Source organism: Corvus cornix, chromosome 11 (genome assembly GCF_000738735.6).
Source record: "Corvus cornix cornix isolate S_Up_H32 chromosome 11, ASM73873v5, whole genome shotgun sequence".
NCBI lineage: Eukaryota > Metazoa > Chordata > Aves > Passeriformes > Corvidae > Corvus > Corvus cornix.
In genome coordinates, this window is record NC_046341.1 from 1113712 (window position 1) to 1127578 (window position 13867).

A 13867-nucleotide genomic window follows, 5' to 3' on the forward strand; every position below is an offset into this window, starting at 1 on the left:
CCCTGTCCTCGCAGGCCCTGGGCAGTGCCATGTCCTGCGCAGCGCGGCCTCGGACCGCCACACCCGGCTCCTGCCCCTGGCATTCTACAGGTGACTCCTGCTGGGCTGGGAAGGAGGAGTGAGGGGGCTCTGGGGGAGGGTTGGCATCCACAGCAGCTGGCATGGAGGCAGCAGCACTGCTGGCCTGTAGGTGAGCACAGTTACCTCTTAGCTGAGCTGCAGAGGAGAGGACCCCTCATCAGAGCACGATGCTGTTTAAGGAGCCCTGCGTCTTTTGCTAAAGAACTTAGTTAGAAGTTTTCCTTCAGCCTTGTGCTCCAAACACAAGATTTTGGAGCCACCTTCGCTTCCTGGGGTGGCCCTGCACACAGTGGGACTCAAATCACACAGGGCAGAGCAGCAGCTGTAGTTTTCCTTGTGCCTGTGTGTGTCCCATGGACCCAGAGCTAACAGAGCCCCTGTGTGACCTCCTCCAGCCTCACCCCCTGCTTCCACCGGGAGCTGCTCCAGAGAGATCCGACCTTCCTCGGCGTGGCACTCCAGCTGTACATCCAGCTGCTCCAGCTCTTTGTGGAAGGGCAAGTCCTGCCACAGTCTGATCAAAACCCCGCAGAGCAGGTAAGCAATGCTTGGACTCTTTTTTTCTATCACAGACCCAGAATGGTTTGGATTGGAAATGACCTTAAAGCTCATCCTGTCCCATCCCCTGCCATGGGCAGGGACACCTTCCACAATCCCAGGGTGCTCCAAGCCCTGTCCAACCTGGCCTTGGGCACTGCCAGGGATCCAGGGGCAGCCACAGCTGCTCTGGGCACCCTGTGCCAGGGCCTCCCCACCCTCACAAGTGAAAATGTCTTCCTAATATCCAGTCTAAATCTACCCCTTTTCAGCTTAAAACCTCTTGTAACTGCTCCTATTCTTTAGCTCTTCCCCTGCAGCAGCACTTGCAGTATCCCTCTTGTTCCCACCTTCCTGTGCAGAGCAGAGAGCTCGTGCAGGTGCCTTTGCTGGCAGCAGGCCCTGGGGTGCTCCCAAACCCCAAACACCCCCTGCCCTCTGAGCTGTGACAGCCTCAGGGGTGGGGTTGTGGCTCCTGCTTCTCTTCTGGAGTAGGGACTGTGCTGAGGGAGACGTTTTGCTGGGCCCCCATGGCTGTGTCTCTCCCGTGTCGTGCAGGATCCCTTGGAGCTGATCTCTGCAGCCCGGCGGTTCCTGCTGGGAGCCATCCCCCACTGCCCTGCCCGGAGCTTTGGGAACACACAGCCGGTACGTGCAGGCGTTCTCCCTTTTCTCCCGGTGTGTGAGCTGGGAGTGCTGCTGCGGCTCCCTCGGGCACTGATCCCGCTTCCCTAACGCACCTGGGAGCAGGGGGACACCTGGTGCTCAGCCGGTGCCATGGCCACATCCTCCACCGTGCCCAGCCCATCAAACCCTGCCCTCGTGCGGTCATTCCCGCTTGGGCTGAGGGAAGTGTCAGGCACAGCCAAAGGCATGAGTGGAAGTTTCCCCCTCCTCTGCCTGTGCTTGGCTGAGAGGCAGCAAAATGCTCCGGTGTAGCGGGAACTGAAGCTTTGAGGAAGCACGAGCATATCTAAACCGGCTCCCTGCCCTCTCCCCAGCTCCTGAGCACCTGTGAAGAACTTGACCCGGAGCTGGGAGCCACCCTCCTGCACTTCTCACGGCCTGCTGTGGACATGGAGCTGGAGGAAGAGCTGGAACTGTTCTGAGGAACACACCCAGCCCAACACCCCCATTACACCCAGCACAAGGAGCCACCTTTCGCACCTGGGCCATTTTTTTCAAATTACTTTGTAAATAATTTATTACAAGCATAACCATGAAGCTCTTGTTACAATAAAAAGTAGGTTACAAATTTTCAGTTTAGACTTGCTTTGGGCATCATAATTATGTTGTTTTTTTTTTTTTTCCTTCTTTTTCCAAAACAAAATGTCTCCTGAAAGTTGTCCCACTGTCCTCTGTCCCCCTTGAACCCCCGAGGGCACCTCTGTGCAGGCAGGGAACAGTCGTGGCCAACTTGGTTTCTACAACGTGTGCGTGGGGCTGGGGACACGAAGGGGTGCTGCCAACGTCCCCTCCCCTGGGATTAGACACTCTTAGTACAACACTGCTGAATCAGACGTGAGCATGGAAACCACTGCATGAGAACAAGCCTTTTCTGAGCAAGCTGAAGCTAATTCCACGGAGTTCTTTGGGAGACTAAAACGTAGATTAAAAATCTCCACTGCCGTACGGCTTCTACGGGGCTGGGCTGGGCACGCGTCCCCGGCCCCTCAGGTGGGCTCGGGCTGTGCAGTCACTTCTGGCTTCACCGCCTGGCCTTCCGCAGTCCCTGAAGTAGTGAGGAGGAGGATGGGCTCTGGCTCCAGCGGCTTGGCTTTGTCCTGAGTCTGGGTCAGAGGGTGCACCATGGACATGTGGACGTTGAGGTTATGGGCCTTCTCGAAGCGCTTCCCGCACTGGTCGCAGGCGAACTCCAGCTCCGCCTCTGCTTTGTGTTTGGTCATGTGGTACTTGAGGGAGGCGCGCTGGCGGCACTGGAACCCACAGATCTCACACCTGCCGAAGGCAAAGGGGGCTCAGCACCAGCCTGGTGCTGCCTCGCTCAGCCCAGGGGAGAGCGCTGGGGCTGGAGCAGGTGCTGGGGATGGACATTTCATTGAATCACAGAATCCTGCAATGGTTTGGGTTGGAAGGGACCTTAAAGCTCATCCCATCCCACCCCCTGCCATGGGCAGGGACACCTTCCACTATCCCACATTGCTCCAAGCCCTGTCCAACCTGGCCTTGGACACTTCGGGGACGGGGAGTCCACAACCTGTGCCAGGGCCTCACCATCCTCACAGGAAAGAATATCTTTCCAACATCCCATCTAACCCTGTCCCCTGGCAGTGGGAAGCCACTCCCCCTTGTCCTGTTACTCCAGGACCTTGTCCCAAGTCCCTCTGCAGCTCTCCTGGAGCCCCTTTAGGCCCTGGAAGCAGCTCTGAGGTTTCCCTGGAATCTTCTCCAGGCTGAACACGCCCAGCACTCCCAGCCTTTCCTCATAGCAGAGGTGCTCCATGACCCTCTCATTCATTCCGTTTAAAGTGATCCAGCCAGGATGCTGCCAGCTCCAGGCAGGGTTTGTATCCCAGAATTACTGTGCCAGGGTCAGTGACTGATCCCTTTGCTCCCTGGTGGAATCACTTACTGCAGGGGCTTCGCTCCCGAGTGCCGCATCTGATGGACCGAGAGGTGTTTGCGTTGCTTGAAGGTCTGCCCACACTCATCACAGATATAGTTCCGTACCTCTGCCACGAGCAACAGAAGAGAGGCATGGATTCTGCTGCATTCCTGGAATGTGCCCCGCACACGCAGCTGCCCACGCTCCCTGCGGGAGTCTGAACCCCTCCCCTGCCTTGCGTTCCTCTGTGTGCCCCTTGTTCCATTCACAGGCCCACGTGAGGTGCCACCCCCGCCCAGAGCCTCAGCACCCCCAACCGTGGTGCCACGAGGTGCGGGGTGTCTGTGACCTGTCACCTGCTGGCACACACCTGTGTGGATGAGCTTGACGTGCCGCTGCAGGTACCGGTCGATCATGAACACCTTGTTGCAGCCAGGGTGAGGGCAGGGCCTCTCCCGCACCTCCTCGTGGTGCTCTTTGATGTGTTTCTGCAAAGCAAGGACAGAGCTTCTGTCAGGGAGCAAACTGGATCCCTGAACACCGAGACCACCATGTGAAAAACCAGGATTTGCATCCCGATCTACCCCTGGCAGCAGGGGCTTTAGCCAGACATTGTGGAGCCTGTTCCAAGGGAAGTGAGCCAGTGGCAGGAGGAACAGGGAGAGCCAGAGCAGACTGGAAAAGGCCAGGACTCCCAGCAGGCTGCTTTTAGTGACTGACTGCCTCCTGTAGAGCAGGGCGGGGAATTAAACCCATCAGGGATCCTCTGCTCACATGGAAGTGGCTCCGGAGTACTGGGAGCCACCAGTGTGGGACAGGAGCAGAGCCCGAGCTCACCTTCATGCCATCAGCCCCTCTGTAGACAGCGGTGCAGCCCTGGTAAGGACACTTGTAGATGGTGGGCAGCTCCTCCCTGCAAGCAGAGGTGTGTGAGGTGGTGTGAGCATGGGGCTGCAGCCCGGTCCAGCCCTGCCAGACCCTCTCCTTACCGTTCACATTTGATTTTTTTTTTCCAGCCTGGCTTAGGCCCTGGCTTCTTCCTTATTTTGGGCTCTTCTACCTTCTTTGCTTCTTTATTGTCACTTTTCTTGCCAGAAACCCTCCAAGAAAGAACCAGGACAGTGGTTTAAGACTTGATCTTGGTTTTAGACCCACCTAAGTGTCCCCAGTTGTTACAGCTGACTATGACTTGGCAGAGCAGGAGCACACACAGCCCCAGGCAGATGAGCTGGGCTGTGGCTGTGCCAGGCTGGGGATGAGGGATGCGGCCCAGCTTTAACCCAACGGGGAGCTTGGGGGCACCTCCGTGGCCCCCAGGCAGGAATGTGTAGGGAACAGAGCCATAAGGAAAGAGATGTTGGCCCTGTGGGGGTGGGCACCCGCCCCCCACCCACCCCGAGAGCCCCTTACTTCTTCTCGGGGTAAGGCTCGAAGGAGTCATCTGAAGATTGCACGTTTCTCTTCTCGCTTTCATCATCGCTCAAGAAGTCCCTGAGAGAGAGAAGTTGCCCTTTACCAACGTGACCTCGGGCTGACCCTCAGCACCAGCAGTTCCCCATTCCCAGCACATCCATCTCCCCCACGGCACAGCACGGCGGCCGCTCCACGTGTTCTCCTCCCCGTCCTCTCCCCGAGCAAACACAGCGCCGGTGAACCCAGCAAAGACCCAAATCAGGACCTTTTAGGGCTAAAACTCTGCAAGAATAATCAAACCACTGTCAGGAGAACAAAAAAACGGCTGTTACTGAAAGGATCTATTCATGGGTGAGGGATGTGGTTGCCGCTTCCTCTACCGGGAAAAGGAATTTTGTGGAGCAAGAACGTCGCGTAATTGTCTGGCGCAGGTTAATGAAGCTGCAGGTCATTCTGTGTTCCCTCAAATGTAACAGCCACATTTGGATTTTTCTTTTTCCTCCTTTTAGGCCTTAAGCCATACAAGAAGCAATTAATTCCTGAAGACAGGAAATAGGCAATAAATTGTTGCTGCCCTTTTAACGTGACAGCTGACAGGCTCAGCTGACACTGGAGTCACTCTGCACTTGGCCCTTTAGACTCGGAACGCCTGCACTTGTGTATTTACAGCCCCATTCCAAACACCTGTGCTGGACTGAGCCAAATCCTTGCTCACAACGGACCGTGGAGCTGCCAGGTCCCTCCCGCTTCCCTGGGAGCAAACGGGGTGGTTTCTCCTCGTGCCACCCCGTGCCTGCATTCCCGCTCCCACTGCTCTCCCGCAGCCCCAGCCACGGAGGGAACTGCCCGGGGGTTATGGGGCTGGAGCAGCATCTCCCAGCACGGCTCCTTCCCCAGCGCAGAGAGGGGACAAAACAGGGCCAGGATTGCTGGAAGCAGCCGACAAGCACGGAGCACACGTGTGTGCAAACCCCCCAGAGCACAGGAGGGAGCTCAGAGCCTCAGAGCCACGAGCTCCACGGTGGCTGCGGCAGAGCCACTGCTCCGAGCCCCCACGCTGGTGGAAAAAGAGCTCTCTGGGTGGGGGAGTTCACACTGGCAAAGAAGACATTTAGGCTATTTTAAACCCACTCTTCTCTCACCCCTCAGAAAGGTCACTGAACTCGTCTTTTACCCGCTCATCCGACGTTGCAGACAGAACCTGCTTCCCACTCAACTGTCCTAGGGAATGAAGGAGAACACGGTGCGTTACAAGGAAAAGCAGCAGACCCACGTCGGCCGAGGAGGAGCCGAGTGCTCCGGGTGCACTTGCGTGGTCACACCGTGGGGAACACATGCTCCATAGCAATCAATGACTGTTTAAACCAAACTGTCCCCTCTGCCCAGAAATGGCTCTCCCTGTGCTCCACCTTGACCCTGCAGCTCCCAGGAGCAGCTTTTGGTTCCTCCTGTGACACCCATAACTGACAGACTTGTCCCTAGGCAAGTCCCAGCTGCCATTCCTGTGTCCAGCAGCGGACATCTCCCGTGGGTGTGGGAGCTAAGCACAGCCCCCCTTCTGCAACTCAAAATGGGTGTTAATTCCTCACTTCTGGAAGTGGCGTTTGGGGCAGTTCACCCAGCAGTTTTCCTTTAGGGACAGAAGGGGCTCCTGGGATTCAGCATCAGCTGCTGTGGAGCAGGGAAACCCAACTTCAGGGTCGAGCCGAAAGAAACATCCAGCAAACAGTGCTGGGGAACCAGTGACCATCCTGTACCTCTGGAAAGAGCACGGCAGCAGGGTCTCCCCTCTATCAGAAGGGGAACAGCACACAGAGCCAGCAGGGTGACCCCGTGTTCCCCTGTCCCTTCTGCATGGCTCAGTGCCCTCCTCCCTGATCAGAGGCCAATCGCTGAGCACTGCCCAGAAGGATCTGCGCCCTCCTTGAGGAACAGCAGTCTCCAGGGAGAGGGCCCAGCCCCTTGTTGCTCCCTGGGCCACCTCTCCAGCTCCCTGTCCTTCCCCAGGAGGGAGATCAGGAAGCAAACCCCTTACCTGTGGCAGTGCTCAGCGGGGAGACGGGCTGCAGCAGGGCCTGCTCCCTGACGGAGGCCGCGCTGTCCAGCTGCGAGGGAGACGGGTCTCTGTCCTGCGGCGGCTCGTTCTCCACATTCAGTGGCACCGCCGTGGTCGCTTTGTTGGCGGGCTGCTGGCAAGGAGCTGTCCTTACTGGAGCGTGCTGGGCTTTGGGAGCAGGAACAGCCTCGGCATTGTCCGCCCCGGCCCCGTTGTCAGTCAAGCGCTGCTGCGCTGTGCCCTTGCTCCACTCCCGTTTGACGGACAGGGCGTTGTCGAGCAGCACGGAGCTGCAGTCCGAGTCCGTGTCCATGACGTAGTCGTGGCCGTCCCCGCAGCCCCAGACGGCGCGGATGATGCCGCAGTACTCGGAGGAGAGCACGCTCCGCAGCCCGGGCACCGAGTCGCAGCTCCCGGCGTGCGTGTGCGTCCACGTCACCAGGCTGTGCAGGCACTGCGGGCTGGACGTGATCAAGTCAACTGGCCAGGGGAGAGGCAGCACAGTCAGGCCTGGGCACGGGGGGGATGGGGATGTGGATCTGCTCCCCCCAGGGCTGCCCCAGAAAGGCAGGTGGGAGCCACCCCAAGGGGCTGCACCCAGAGGGCTGGAGCAGGGCAGCCCCAGCGCCTGCCAGGATCACAGAACCACTGAGGTTGGAAAAGTCCTCTGAGATCCCTGAGTCCAACCTGTGACCAAACACCACCCTGCCTGACCAGAGCACTGAGTGTCACATCCAGTCTTTCCTTAAACACCTCCAGGGACAGCGACTCCACCACCTCCCTCCATCATTTGCTTCACAGGGTATTTCCAATTGTCCCCAGTGCCTGACAGCAGCTGGGACAGGCCTGGCACTGCCACCCAAATCTGCTCTGCCTGCTCTTCCCACCCTGAGGTGAGCCTGTGCCTATCTGGCCCAGCTCAGGAAGGTGAAGATTCTCCTGGGAAGCCAGAGGGAGGAAGGAGAACCAGCCCTATTGAAGGACACCAGAACCCTCCTGCATGTGGTCACTTCTCAGCACCCATCAACCCCAGCCCTCCACTGGTGGCGTGGCAGAAGGAAAAGGGGAGCGAGCACTCACCCAGGCAGGAGGCACCTCCTTCCATCCCCGGCTGCGCCTCGACCCCGCTGCTCCTGCAAAAACAAGAGTGGCACAGTGGGATTTGAGGGTCATGGAGGGACCACGTGGCAACACACGGCACCGTGCTGCTCCCAGGAGGCAAGAAAGGCCACGTACTTTCCTTTGGACTTGGCGTGGCCCGTGGGCGAGGCATTCACCCTCTGGATGAAGGTCCGGAGGACGCTGCGGCACTTGTAGAACTGGGCATGGCATTTCTTGCAGACGAACTGTGGCAGCGCGGGGTCCTGCCGCACCGCCACGCCCACCAGCCGCTGGAAGTCGGCGAAGAACACCTGGTCCACGCGCCGCTGCTTCTCCGAGTTCTCCCCCAGCACGGGCACCTTCCCGAAGGCATTGCGCAGGCTCCGCGAGGAGAACTTCCCGTGGCACAGGCGGCAGTAGCCGGTGCTCAGGGCTCTGCCGATTCCTGCCGAGGAGGATCGAGCGTGGCTGCTGAGGAATGGCACTGATCCACCCAAAGGTGCTCTCCTTCCCTTCATGCCAGCTGCCTCCATAGCCCCGCCTTCAGCAAAGCAATCCAGGAAAATCCAGGCAGAAGACCCTTCTGACACCAGCTGACCCAAAATCACCCTTTCTGGCCCCACTGTCCCAGTGGCAGAGCCTCCTCTCTGCTGTGGTGTTCCCAGGCCTCTGCCAATGCCATCCTTTGGTTTCAGCAGTTCTTCCCCTTCCCCGGTGTTTATCTCCCAAGTATTTACAGCTGGCATTGTGTCCCTTGGCTGCCCCAGTGCTGGCTGCCCCAGTGCTGGCTGTCCCATTCCTCAGCTCCCCAGTAGCACCCTGGAGTGGGGCAGCAGCTGGGGACATGCAGCTCCCAACCCGGAATAGCGGGGCAGGATGGAAAGTGTCACCCAGTTCACTGTCCTGTGGCGTTCCCTCTCTGTGGAATAATTTCCATCCCTCCACTGCACCCCAGCAGTGTGAAGGGAACCCTAAGCACAGCCTCCTCCCGGCCCTGATCCAGCCCAGCTGTGCTCTGAGCCCTGGGGGTCTCACCACAGCCCGCGGGAGTGGTGACAGTGGTGGTGACAGTGGTGGGACAGGGCAGCAGCTGCTGGGGGAGTGTCTTGGGGGGGCCGGAGTCCCCGTTTGTGAGTGCCCCGTGAGCCACCCGCCCTCCCGGGGCAGCGCCGGTGTCACAGCACCCAAGGGAGCCGCTGGAGATCCCGCTTATCTCCTGCCCCAGCTGCAACACGCGCGGATATCAGCCACCCCAAACCGGGATGGCAGGAAGGTCCCAGTCACCCCAAACAGGATGGCGGGAGTGTCCTGACCACACTCAAACCGTGACGGAGGGAGGGTCCCGGTCACCCCCAAACCGGAGCAGGCGGTGGCCGAGCACCCCGAAATAGCGGGAGGTTCCCCCGCTCTCCCTCCCCGGGTACCGAGTTCCTCCTTGCTTTGCCGTTACCGGCACCGGGATGTTCGGTGTTTCAGGGGGGAAGAAAACTCCACACAAACGGGCCGGTTCTGACCTGCCCCCGCTCGGCACCAAGCCCCGGGACGGGAGGTCTGACCCCGGCAGTGCGGAGGGAACCCCGCCACACCAAGGGCTCGCCCATAGCCGGTCCTCGCAGCCCGTCCCGGTGGCGGCCGGTCCCGCCGGTGGCCCCGCAGCGGCTCAGGCCCCGGGGAAGCGGCTCCGGCCGTGTCCCCGCTCCCCCCGCCCCGGTCCCCGCGCTCGGGCCTCACCTGCCTCCGGTGCGCAGGCGGCGGCCGCGGGGGGCTCGGCGGGCTCGGTGCCGCGGGCGGCCGTGCCGGGGGTCCGGCGGGGCGCGGGGGGGGCCCGGGGGCCGCCCGGGGCCGCCAGGAACCGCCCGCGCCGATCGCGCTTCATCGTCCCCGCCGGGCCCGGAGGCTCCGCCCGCCCGCAGCGCCCCCGCCGGCCGGGGGACCCGCCGCGCCCGGTCCGTCCCGCCGCGCTCCGGGCGGGCCCGCGGCCCCAGCGCGCCGTTCCGGGCGGCCCCGCGGCCATGGCCGCGCCGGGGGCCGGCGAGGGGCCCGCGCCGGGCCGGGGGGCCCGCGGGCTGCAGGGAGCCATGAGGGCGGCGAGCGGCGCCCTGGGCATGGACAGCGCCGGGCGGACCAGGGTGAGCGCGGGCACGGCCGGGGAGGGACCCCCGGGCTCCGCCGCATCCCCGGGACTGCACCCCCGGGGCTCCCCCCGCGCCCCCGGGCTCAACCCCCCCATCCCCGGGGCTGCATCCCCGGTCTCCTCCTGTATCCCTGTGCTCCTTTTGCATCCCCGGCTTCTCCTGCATCCCTGGGCTCCCCCCGCATCGCCGGGGTGCGTCCCCCGGTCTCGCCCCCAGCCGCGGGGCTGCACTGCCGGTCTCATCCTGCATCCCGGGGCTCAGCCGCATCCCGGGGCTCCCCCCGCATTCCTGGACTCACGCCCCACTCCCGGGGCTGCATCCCCGGTCTGACCCAGCACCCCCGGACTAGCCTCGCACCCCCGGGCTCCCCCCGGCTCCCGTTTGGACCGGGACCCTGCGATCCCCCTGGGGGTTCCCGAGCTCCCCCAGCCCTGGGAGTCCCTGCTCAGCCCCCCCTTTGGCAGGAGGCCTACGTGGAGTACCTGAAGAGCATCACCCTCATCGCCCAGGCCCTGCAGGAGGAGGCGGCAGGGACGGGTAAGGCAGGACCCCTTGTCCCCCCCGCGGAACCATGGGGTCGGTGGAAGTCCTGCAGTGACCTCAGCACCCCCTCCCCACAGAGAACAGCGAGGGGGTCACGCCTGACACCCCAAAACTGCTGAAGCTGGCGGAGCAGTGCCTGGAGAGGGTCAAATCCATCGCAGCGGCGCTGGGTGAGTGAGGGGTGGGGGTCCCGTTTTGGGGAGCTGGGTGCCCCCCCAGGGCCAGGCTGGTGGTGAGGCACAGCCCACCTGTCCTGCCCCCGTCTCCAGGGAAAGCCCAGGTGAAACCGGCTGCACAGGAGCGGGGTGGGGGCCCCACGCCCCTCTCCAGGCACCGCCGGGTCTGCTCAGATGAGGGGGGGAAGCTCTCGCCATTCCTGCCCCCGGAGATCTTCCAGAAGCTGCAGATCGCTGAGGCACAGAGCGCACGGAAGTACGGGGGGCTTGGGCATGGGAGTTGGGACACGGGGACTGGGACATGGGGCTGAGACACAGAGGGGTGGATCATGGGGGGCTGATGTGGACTGGGATGCAGGGGCTGGGACATGGGAGGCTCAAACACAGTGGGTGGGACATGGGGGGTTCAAACTTGGGGGGTTTGGGACACAGGGTCTGGCAAGAACTGGGACACAAGGACTGGCAGTGGCCCCATGCCCGCCTGGGGGGTCATGGGGCAGGATGGGGTCCTGGCACATGTCCTGTGGCCTGTCACGGGTGCTGAGGCCGTTCCTACAGGGAGCTGACGCCGCTGGAGGAGGCCTCTCTGCAGAACCAGAAGCTGAAGGCGGCCTACGAGGCGCGGGTGGCACGGCTGAACCCAAGCCAGGCCGTGCAGAAGACATCCCTGGCAAGTGGGGGGCTGGGGAGGGGCTGGGAGCCGCATGGAGCCGGCAGCCAGGCAGGGAGAGGGTTCCTGGGGGATCCCCCACTCCCCACTGCTGGCCACGGGGTGTGGGTGGATGTTCCCAACGCTCCTCCTGCTCTGCAGACACTGTCCCTGCAGCGGCAGATGATGGAGAACCTGGTGATCGCCAAGGCCCGGGAGGAGACCGTATCCTTCCCAGCGGGATTGCTCCAAGAGCTAGCTCCAGCGGAGCCTCTGCCCTGTCCTGGGTGTCACCGACCCCACGCAGGCCTCTGGGGTCCCAGCTGGGGGGATGGAGGAGGGCGAAGGGCAGTGGGTGAGCACGGTGGTGGCTCCGGACCCTTAACTGTGCCTGGCCCAGCTGCAGCGTAAGATGGAGGAGCGGCGGCTGCGGCTGCAGGAGGCGGCCAACCGGTGAGTGGGGATGTCACCACAGGGGCCCTGCGCTGTGGGGACACTCAGCAGTGCGCTCACTGGCCCGGGGTGTCCCCAGGAGGTTCTCCAGCAGCGTGGCCCTCACCCCCGAGGAGCAGGAGCAGCGAGCACTCTACGCTGCCATCCTTGAGTATGAGCAGGACCATGTGAGTGTGGGCCAGGGGCTGCTGGCAGGCTGGAGGCTGTGCCGTGGGGCAGGAGGCTGTGCCGTGGGGCAGGGTGCCGCACCTTCCCCATGACCAGCCCTGGACACTTCCCAGGACTGGCCGAGGCAGTGGAAGGCGCAGCTGAAGCGGAGCCCGGCGGATCTCTCAGTGGTGTCAGGGCTCTTCTCCTGCCTCCTGAGGTACTGCCGGGGGTGGGCACGGCCCTGCCAGAGCGAGGGGGCTGCGGCTGCTGCCGGTGCCCCCTGCCCACCCCGTCCCTCTGCCCACAGCTGCCCCGAGCACCCCATCACGCAGCTGCTGCGGCGGCTGCAGTGTGCGGTGTACGCCCGGCTCTACCCCGCCGTCAGCCGCGGCCCCGCCGACGCTTCCCCCGCCTCCCCCTCGGGCCTCTCCTTCCTGTCTCTGGACGCCGGGGGCTCCTCGCTGCCCGCCGAGCCGGGGGGCCGCCGGCTCCGAGCGTCCCGCAGCCTCCACTGCATGTTCTCAGTGCCCGAGCACGGCCCGGCCGCGCTGCGGCACAGCCAGTCCACCACCACCCCCCTCGCCGACAGCGGCGCCCCGGGGCCCGCCGAGCCCCCCGAGACCCCCCGGGAAAGCTCCTTCGAGGACCTGGAGCGGTTCCTGGCGTCCCCTGAGGGCTGGGCCCCCGCAGAGACCCCGGCCGGCCCCGGGCAGGACACGGCGCTGCCGGAGCTGCTGAAGGGCGTCGTGAGGGACATCCACAACGCCATTGGTGAGGGAGTGGGGGGCAGATGAGGGCTGTCTGTGGGCTCTCCTGCACCCCGTTATGACTCGGGGCACAGGGTGGGCAGGATAGGAAGTCCCAGTGTGGGTAGGACAGGGGTCCCAGCTTGCTCTGTGACTTGCCCTTCCCAGACAGGCTGCTGGCTCTGACTCTGCTGGCCTTCGAGGGGCTCGGCACTGCCGCCGGCAAGGACCAGTGCCTGGCCTGCCTGGAGGAGGCCTTCTTCCCCCCACTCTGGGCCCCTCTCCTGGCCCTCTACAGGTACCATGACCCGCTTTGGAGGGTCTGAGACCCACTGCTCCCTTCCTGGCACCCCCCTGTCACCTCTGTGCCCTCAGGACCGTGCAGCAGCCCCGCGAGGCGGCCCTGGCGCGCAGCATGGAGCGGCACCGGCACGCCAGCCCCGCCGACATGGGGCTGGCCTCACGCCTCTTCCCGCCCACCCCCGGCCGCCCCGCATACGCCTCCGCCGTGCAGGACCTGCGCCTCATCCCGCTGGAGACCTGTCCCCGCAGGAAGCTGGGAGTGCATCGGTGAGCGGCGGTGGCGACGCGGGGCGGGGGCCCGGGGCTGGCGTTGACCCTGACCCTGACAGTCGCCCTGTGCCACAGTGCGAGCCCTGCGTGGCATCTGCGAGTGTGCCGAGGAGTACTGCGGCACCCGGGACGCCCGGAGCCTCGCCACGGCCGCCATGTGAGTACGGGAACAACGTCCCTCGGCCAGACAGAGCGGAACAGGGAGCGTGGGGAGTATGGGGCAGGTGTGGGGCTGGGGGCTGCTGCGGCCGGTGCAGTGTTGGGGCACCAGTCCCTGTGGCCACCATGGCTGACGAGTCCCTGTTGGCACAGTGGGGCAGATGACCTGCTGCCCATCCTGTCCTACGTGGTGCTGCAGACGGGGTTGCCCCAGCTGCTCTCCGAGTGCACGGCCCTGGAGGAGTTCATCCATGAGGGGTACGTGCCGGGGTGCTGGGCCATGCAGGCAGCCCTGGGCTCAGGACAGTGTCACCCTCCCGGGATGGGGGTGGCAACAGCAGCTCCTGGGAGCGCAGGGCTGAGGGGTGGTGGCTGTGCTGGTGTCCTGGTCACGGCAGTGTCACAGCCATGACGGTGCGGTGCTCGTGCGGTGCCTGGGTTGGGGTCCCGGTGGTGCCGGTGTCCCAGCGGTGGCAGCCTGGCGCCCGTGGTGGTGTCCCGTTGGTGACAGTGTGATGCGTGTGGGCAC

General features: G+C 63.4%; 3 protein-coding genes across 5 annotated transcripts in view; 2 read left to right on the plus strand and 1 right to left on the minus strand.

Annotated features, from left to right (window-relative positions):
• The window catches only part of FANCA (FA complementation group A), a 32633-nt gene extending 30754 nt beyond the window's left edge, over window positions 1-1879 (plus strand). For 2 of the 3 annotated variants that reach the window (XM_039558411.1, XM_039558412.1), the window contains exons 40-43: window positions 15-90; window positions 477-618; window positions 1177-1266; window positions 1620-1879. In XM_039558411.1, the coding sequence (XP_039414345.1) occupies window positions 15-90; window positions 477-618; window positions 1177-1266; window positions 1620-1727 (416 nt within the window). In that variant the 3' untranslated portion in view covers window positions 1728-1879. The remainder of the gene's footprint in view (window positions 1-14; window positions 91-476; window positions 619-1176; window positions 1267-1619) is intronic. The other variant, XR_005602900.1, reaches the window with a different exon arrangement.
• ZNF276 (zinc finger protein 276) lies at window positions 1805-9301 on the minus strand. Its single transcript, XM_039558413.1, has 10 exons — window positions 7890-9301; window positions 7734-7786; window positions 6633-7133; window positions 5740-5818; window positions 4595-4675; window positions 4174-4284; window positions 4022-4097; window positions 3555-3672; window positions 3212-3311; window positions 1805-2577 (listed from the first exon to the last, which is right to left on the minus strand). Exons 1-10 carry the CDS (start codon window positions 8549-8551, stop codon window positions 2292-2294), a joined length of 2067 nt encoding a protein of 688 aa, XP_039414347.1. The 5' UTR covers window positions 8552-9301; the 3' UTR covers window positions 1805-2291.
• A 488-nt stretch (window positions 9302-9789) lies between these two features.
• Window positions 9790-13590, plus strand: VPS9D1 (VPS9 domain containing 1). The gene is made up of 14 exons (XM_039558406.1): window positions 9790-9883; window positions 10354-10426; window positions 10510-10602; window positions 10702-10864; window positions 11167-11278; window positions 11420-11482; window positions 11658-11710; window positions 11790-11877; window positions 11992-12077; window positions 12168-12631; window positions 12775-12904; window positions 12982-13176; window positions 13255-13336; window positions 13492-13590. The coding sequence occupies exons 1-14, from the start codon at window positions 9833-9835 to the stop codon at window positions 13501-13503; spliced, it is 1665 nt and encodes a 554-aa protein (XP_039414340.1). The 5' UTR covers window positions 9790-9832; the 3' UTR covers window positions 13504-13590.
• The last annotated feature ends 277 nt before the right edge of the window (window positions 13591-13867 follow it).

Coding starts and splice junctions, on each gene's coding strand:
- ZNF276 (XM_039558413.1), bottom strand. CDS start 8,551: ATGGGACAGCCAGCACTGGGGCAGCCAGCACTGGGGCAGCCAAGGGAC. Junction 5,819..6,632: donor CCCGCTGAGCACTGCCACAG/GTAAGGGGTTTG, acceptor TTCATTCCCTAG/GACAGTTGAGTGGGAAGCAG. Junction 2,578..3,211: donor TCGGGAGCGAAGCCCCTGCA/GTAAGTGATTCC, acceptor TGCCTTCGGCAG/GTGTGAGATCTGTGGGTTCC.
- VPS9D1 (XM_039558406.1), top strand. CDS start 9,833: ATGAGGGCGGCGAGCGGCGCCCTGGGCATGGACAGCGCCGGGCGGACC. Junction 9,884..10,353: donor ACAGCGCCGGGCGGACCAGG/GTGAGCGCGGGC, acceptor CCCCTTTGGCAG/GAGGCCTACGTGGAGTACCT. Junction 11,711..11,789: donor CTGCAGGAGGCGGCCAACCG/GTGAGTGGGGAT, acceptor GGGTGTCCCCAG/GAGGTTCTCCAGCAGCGTGG.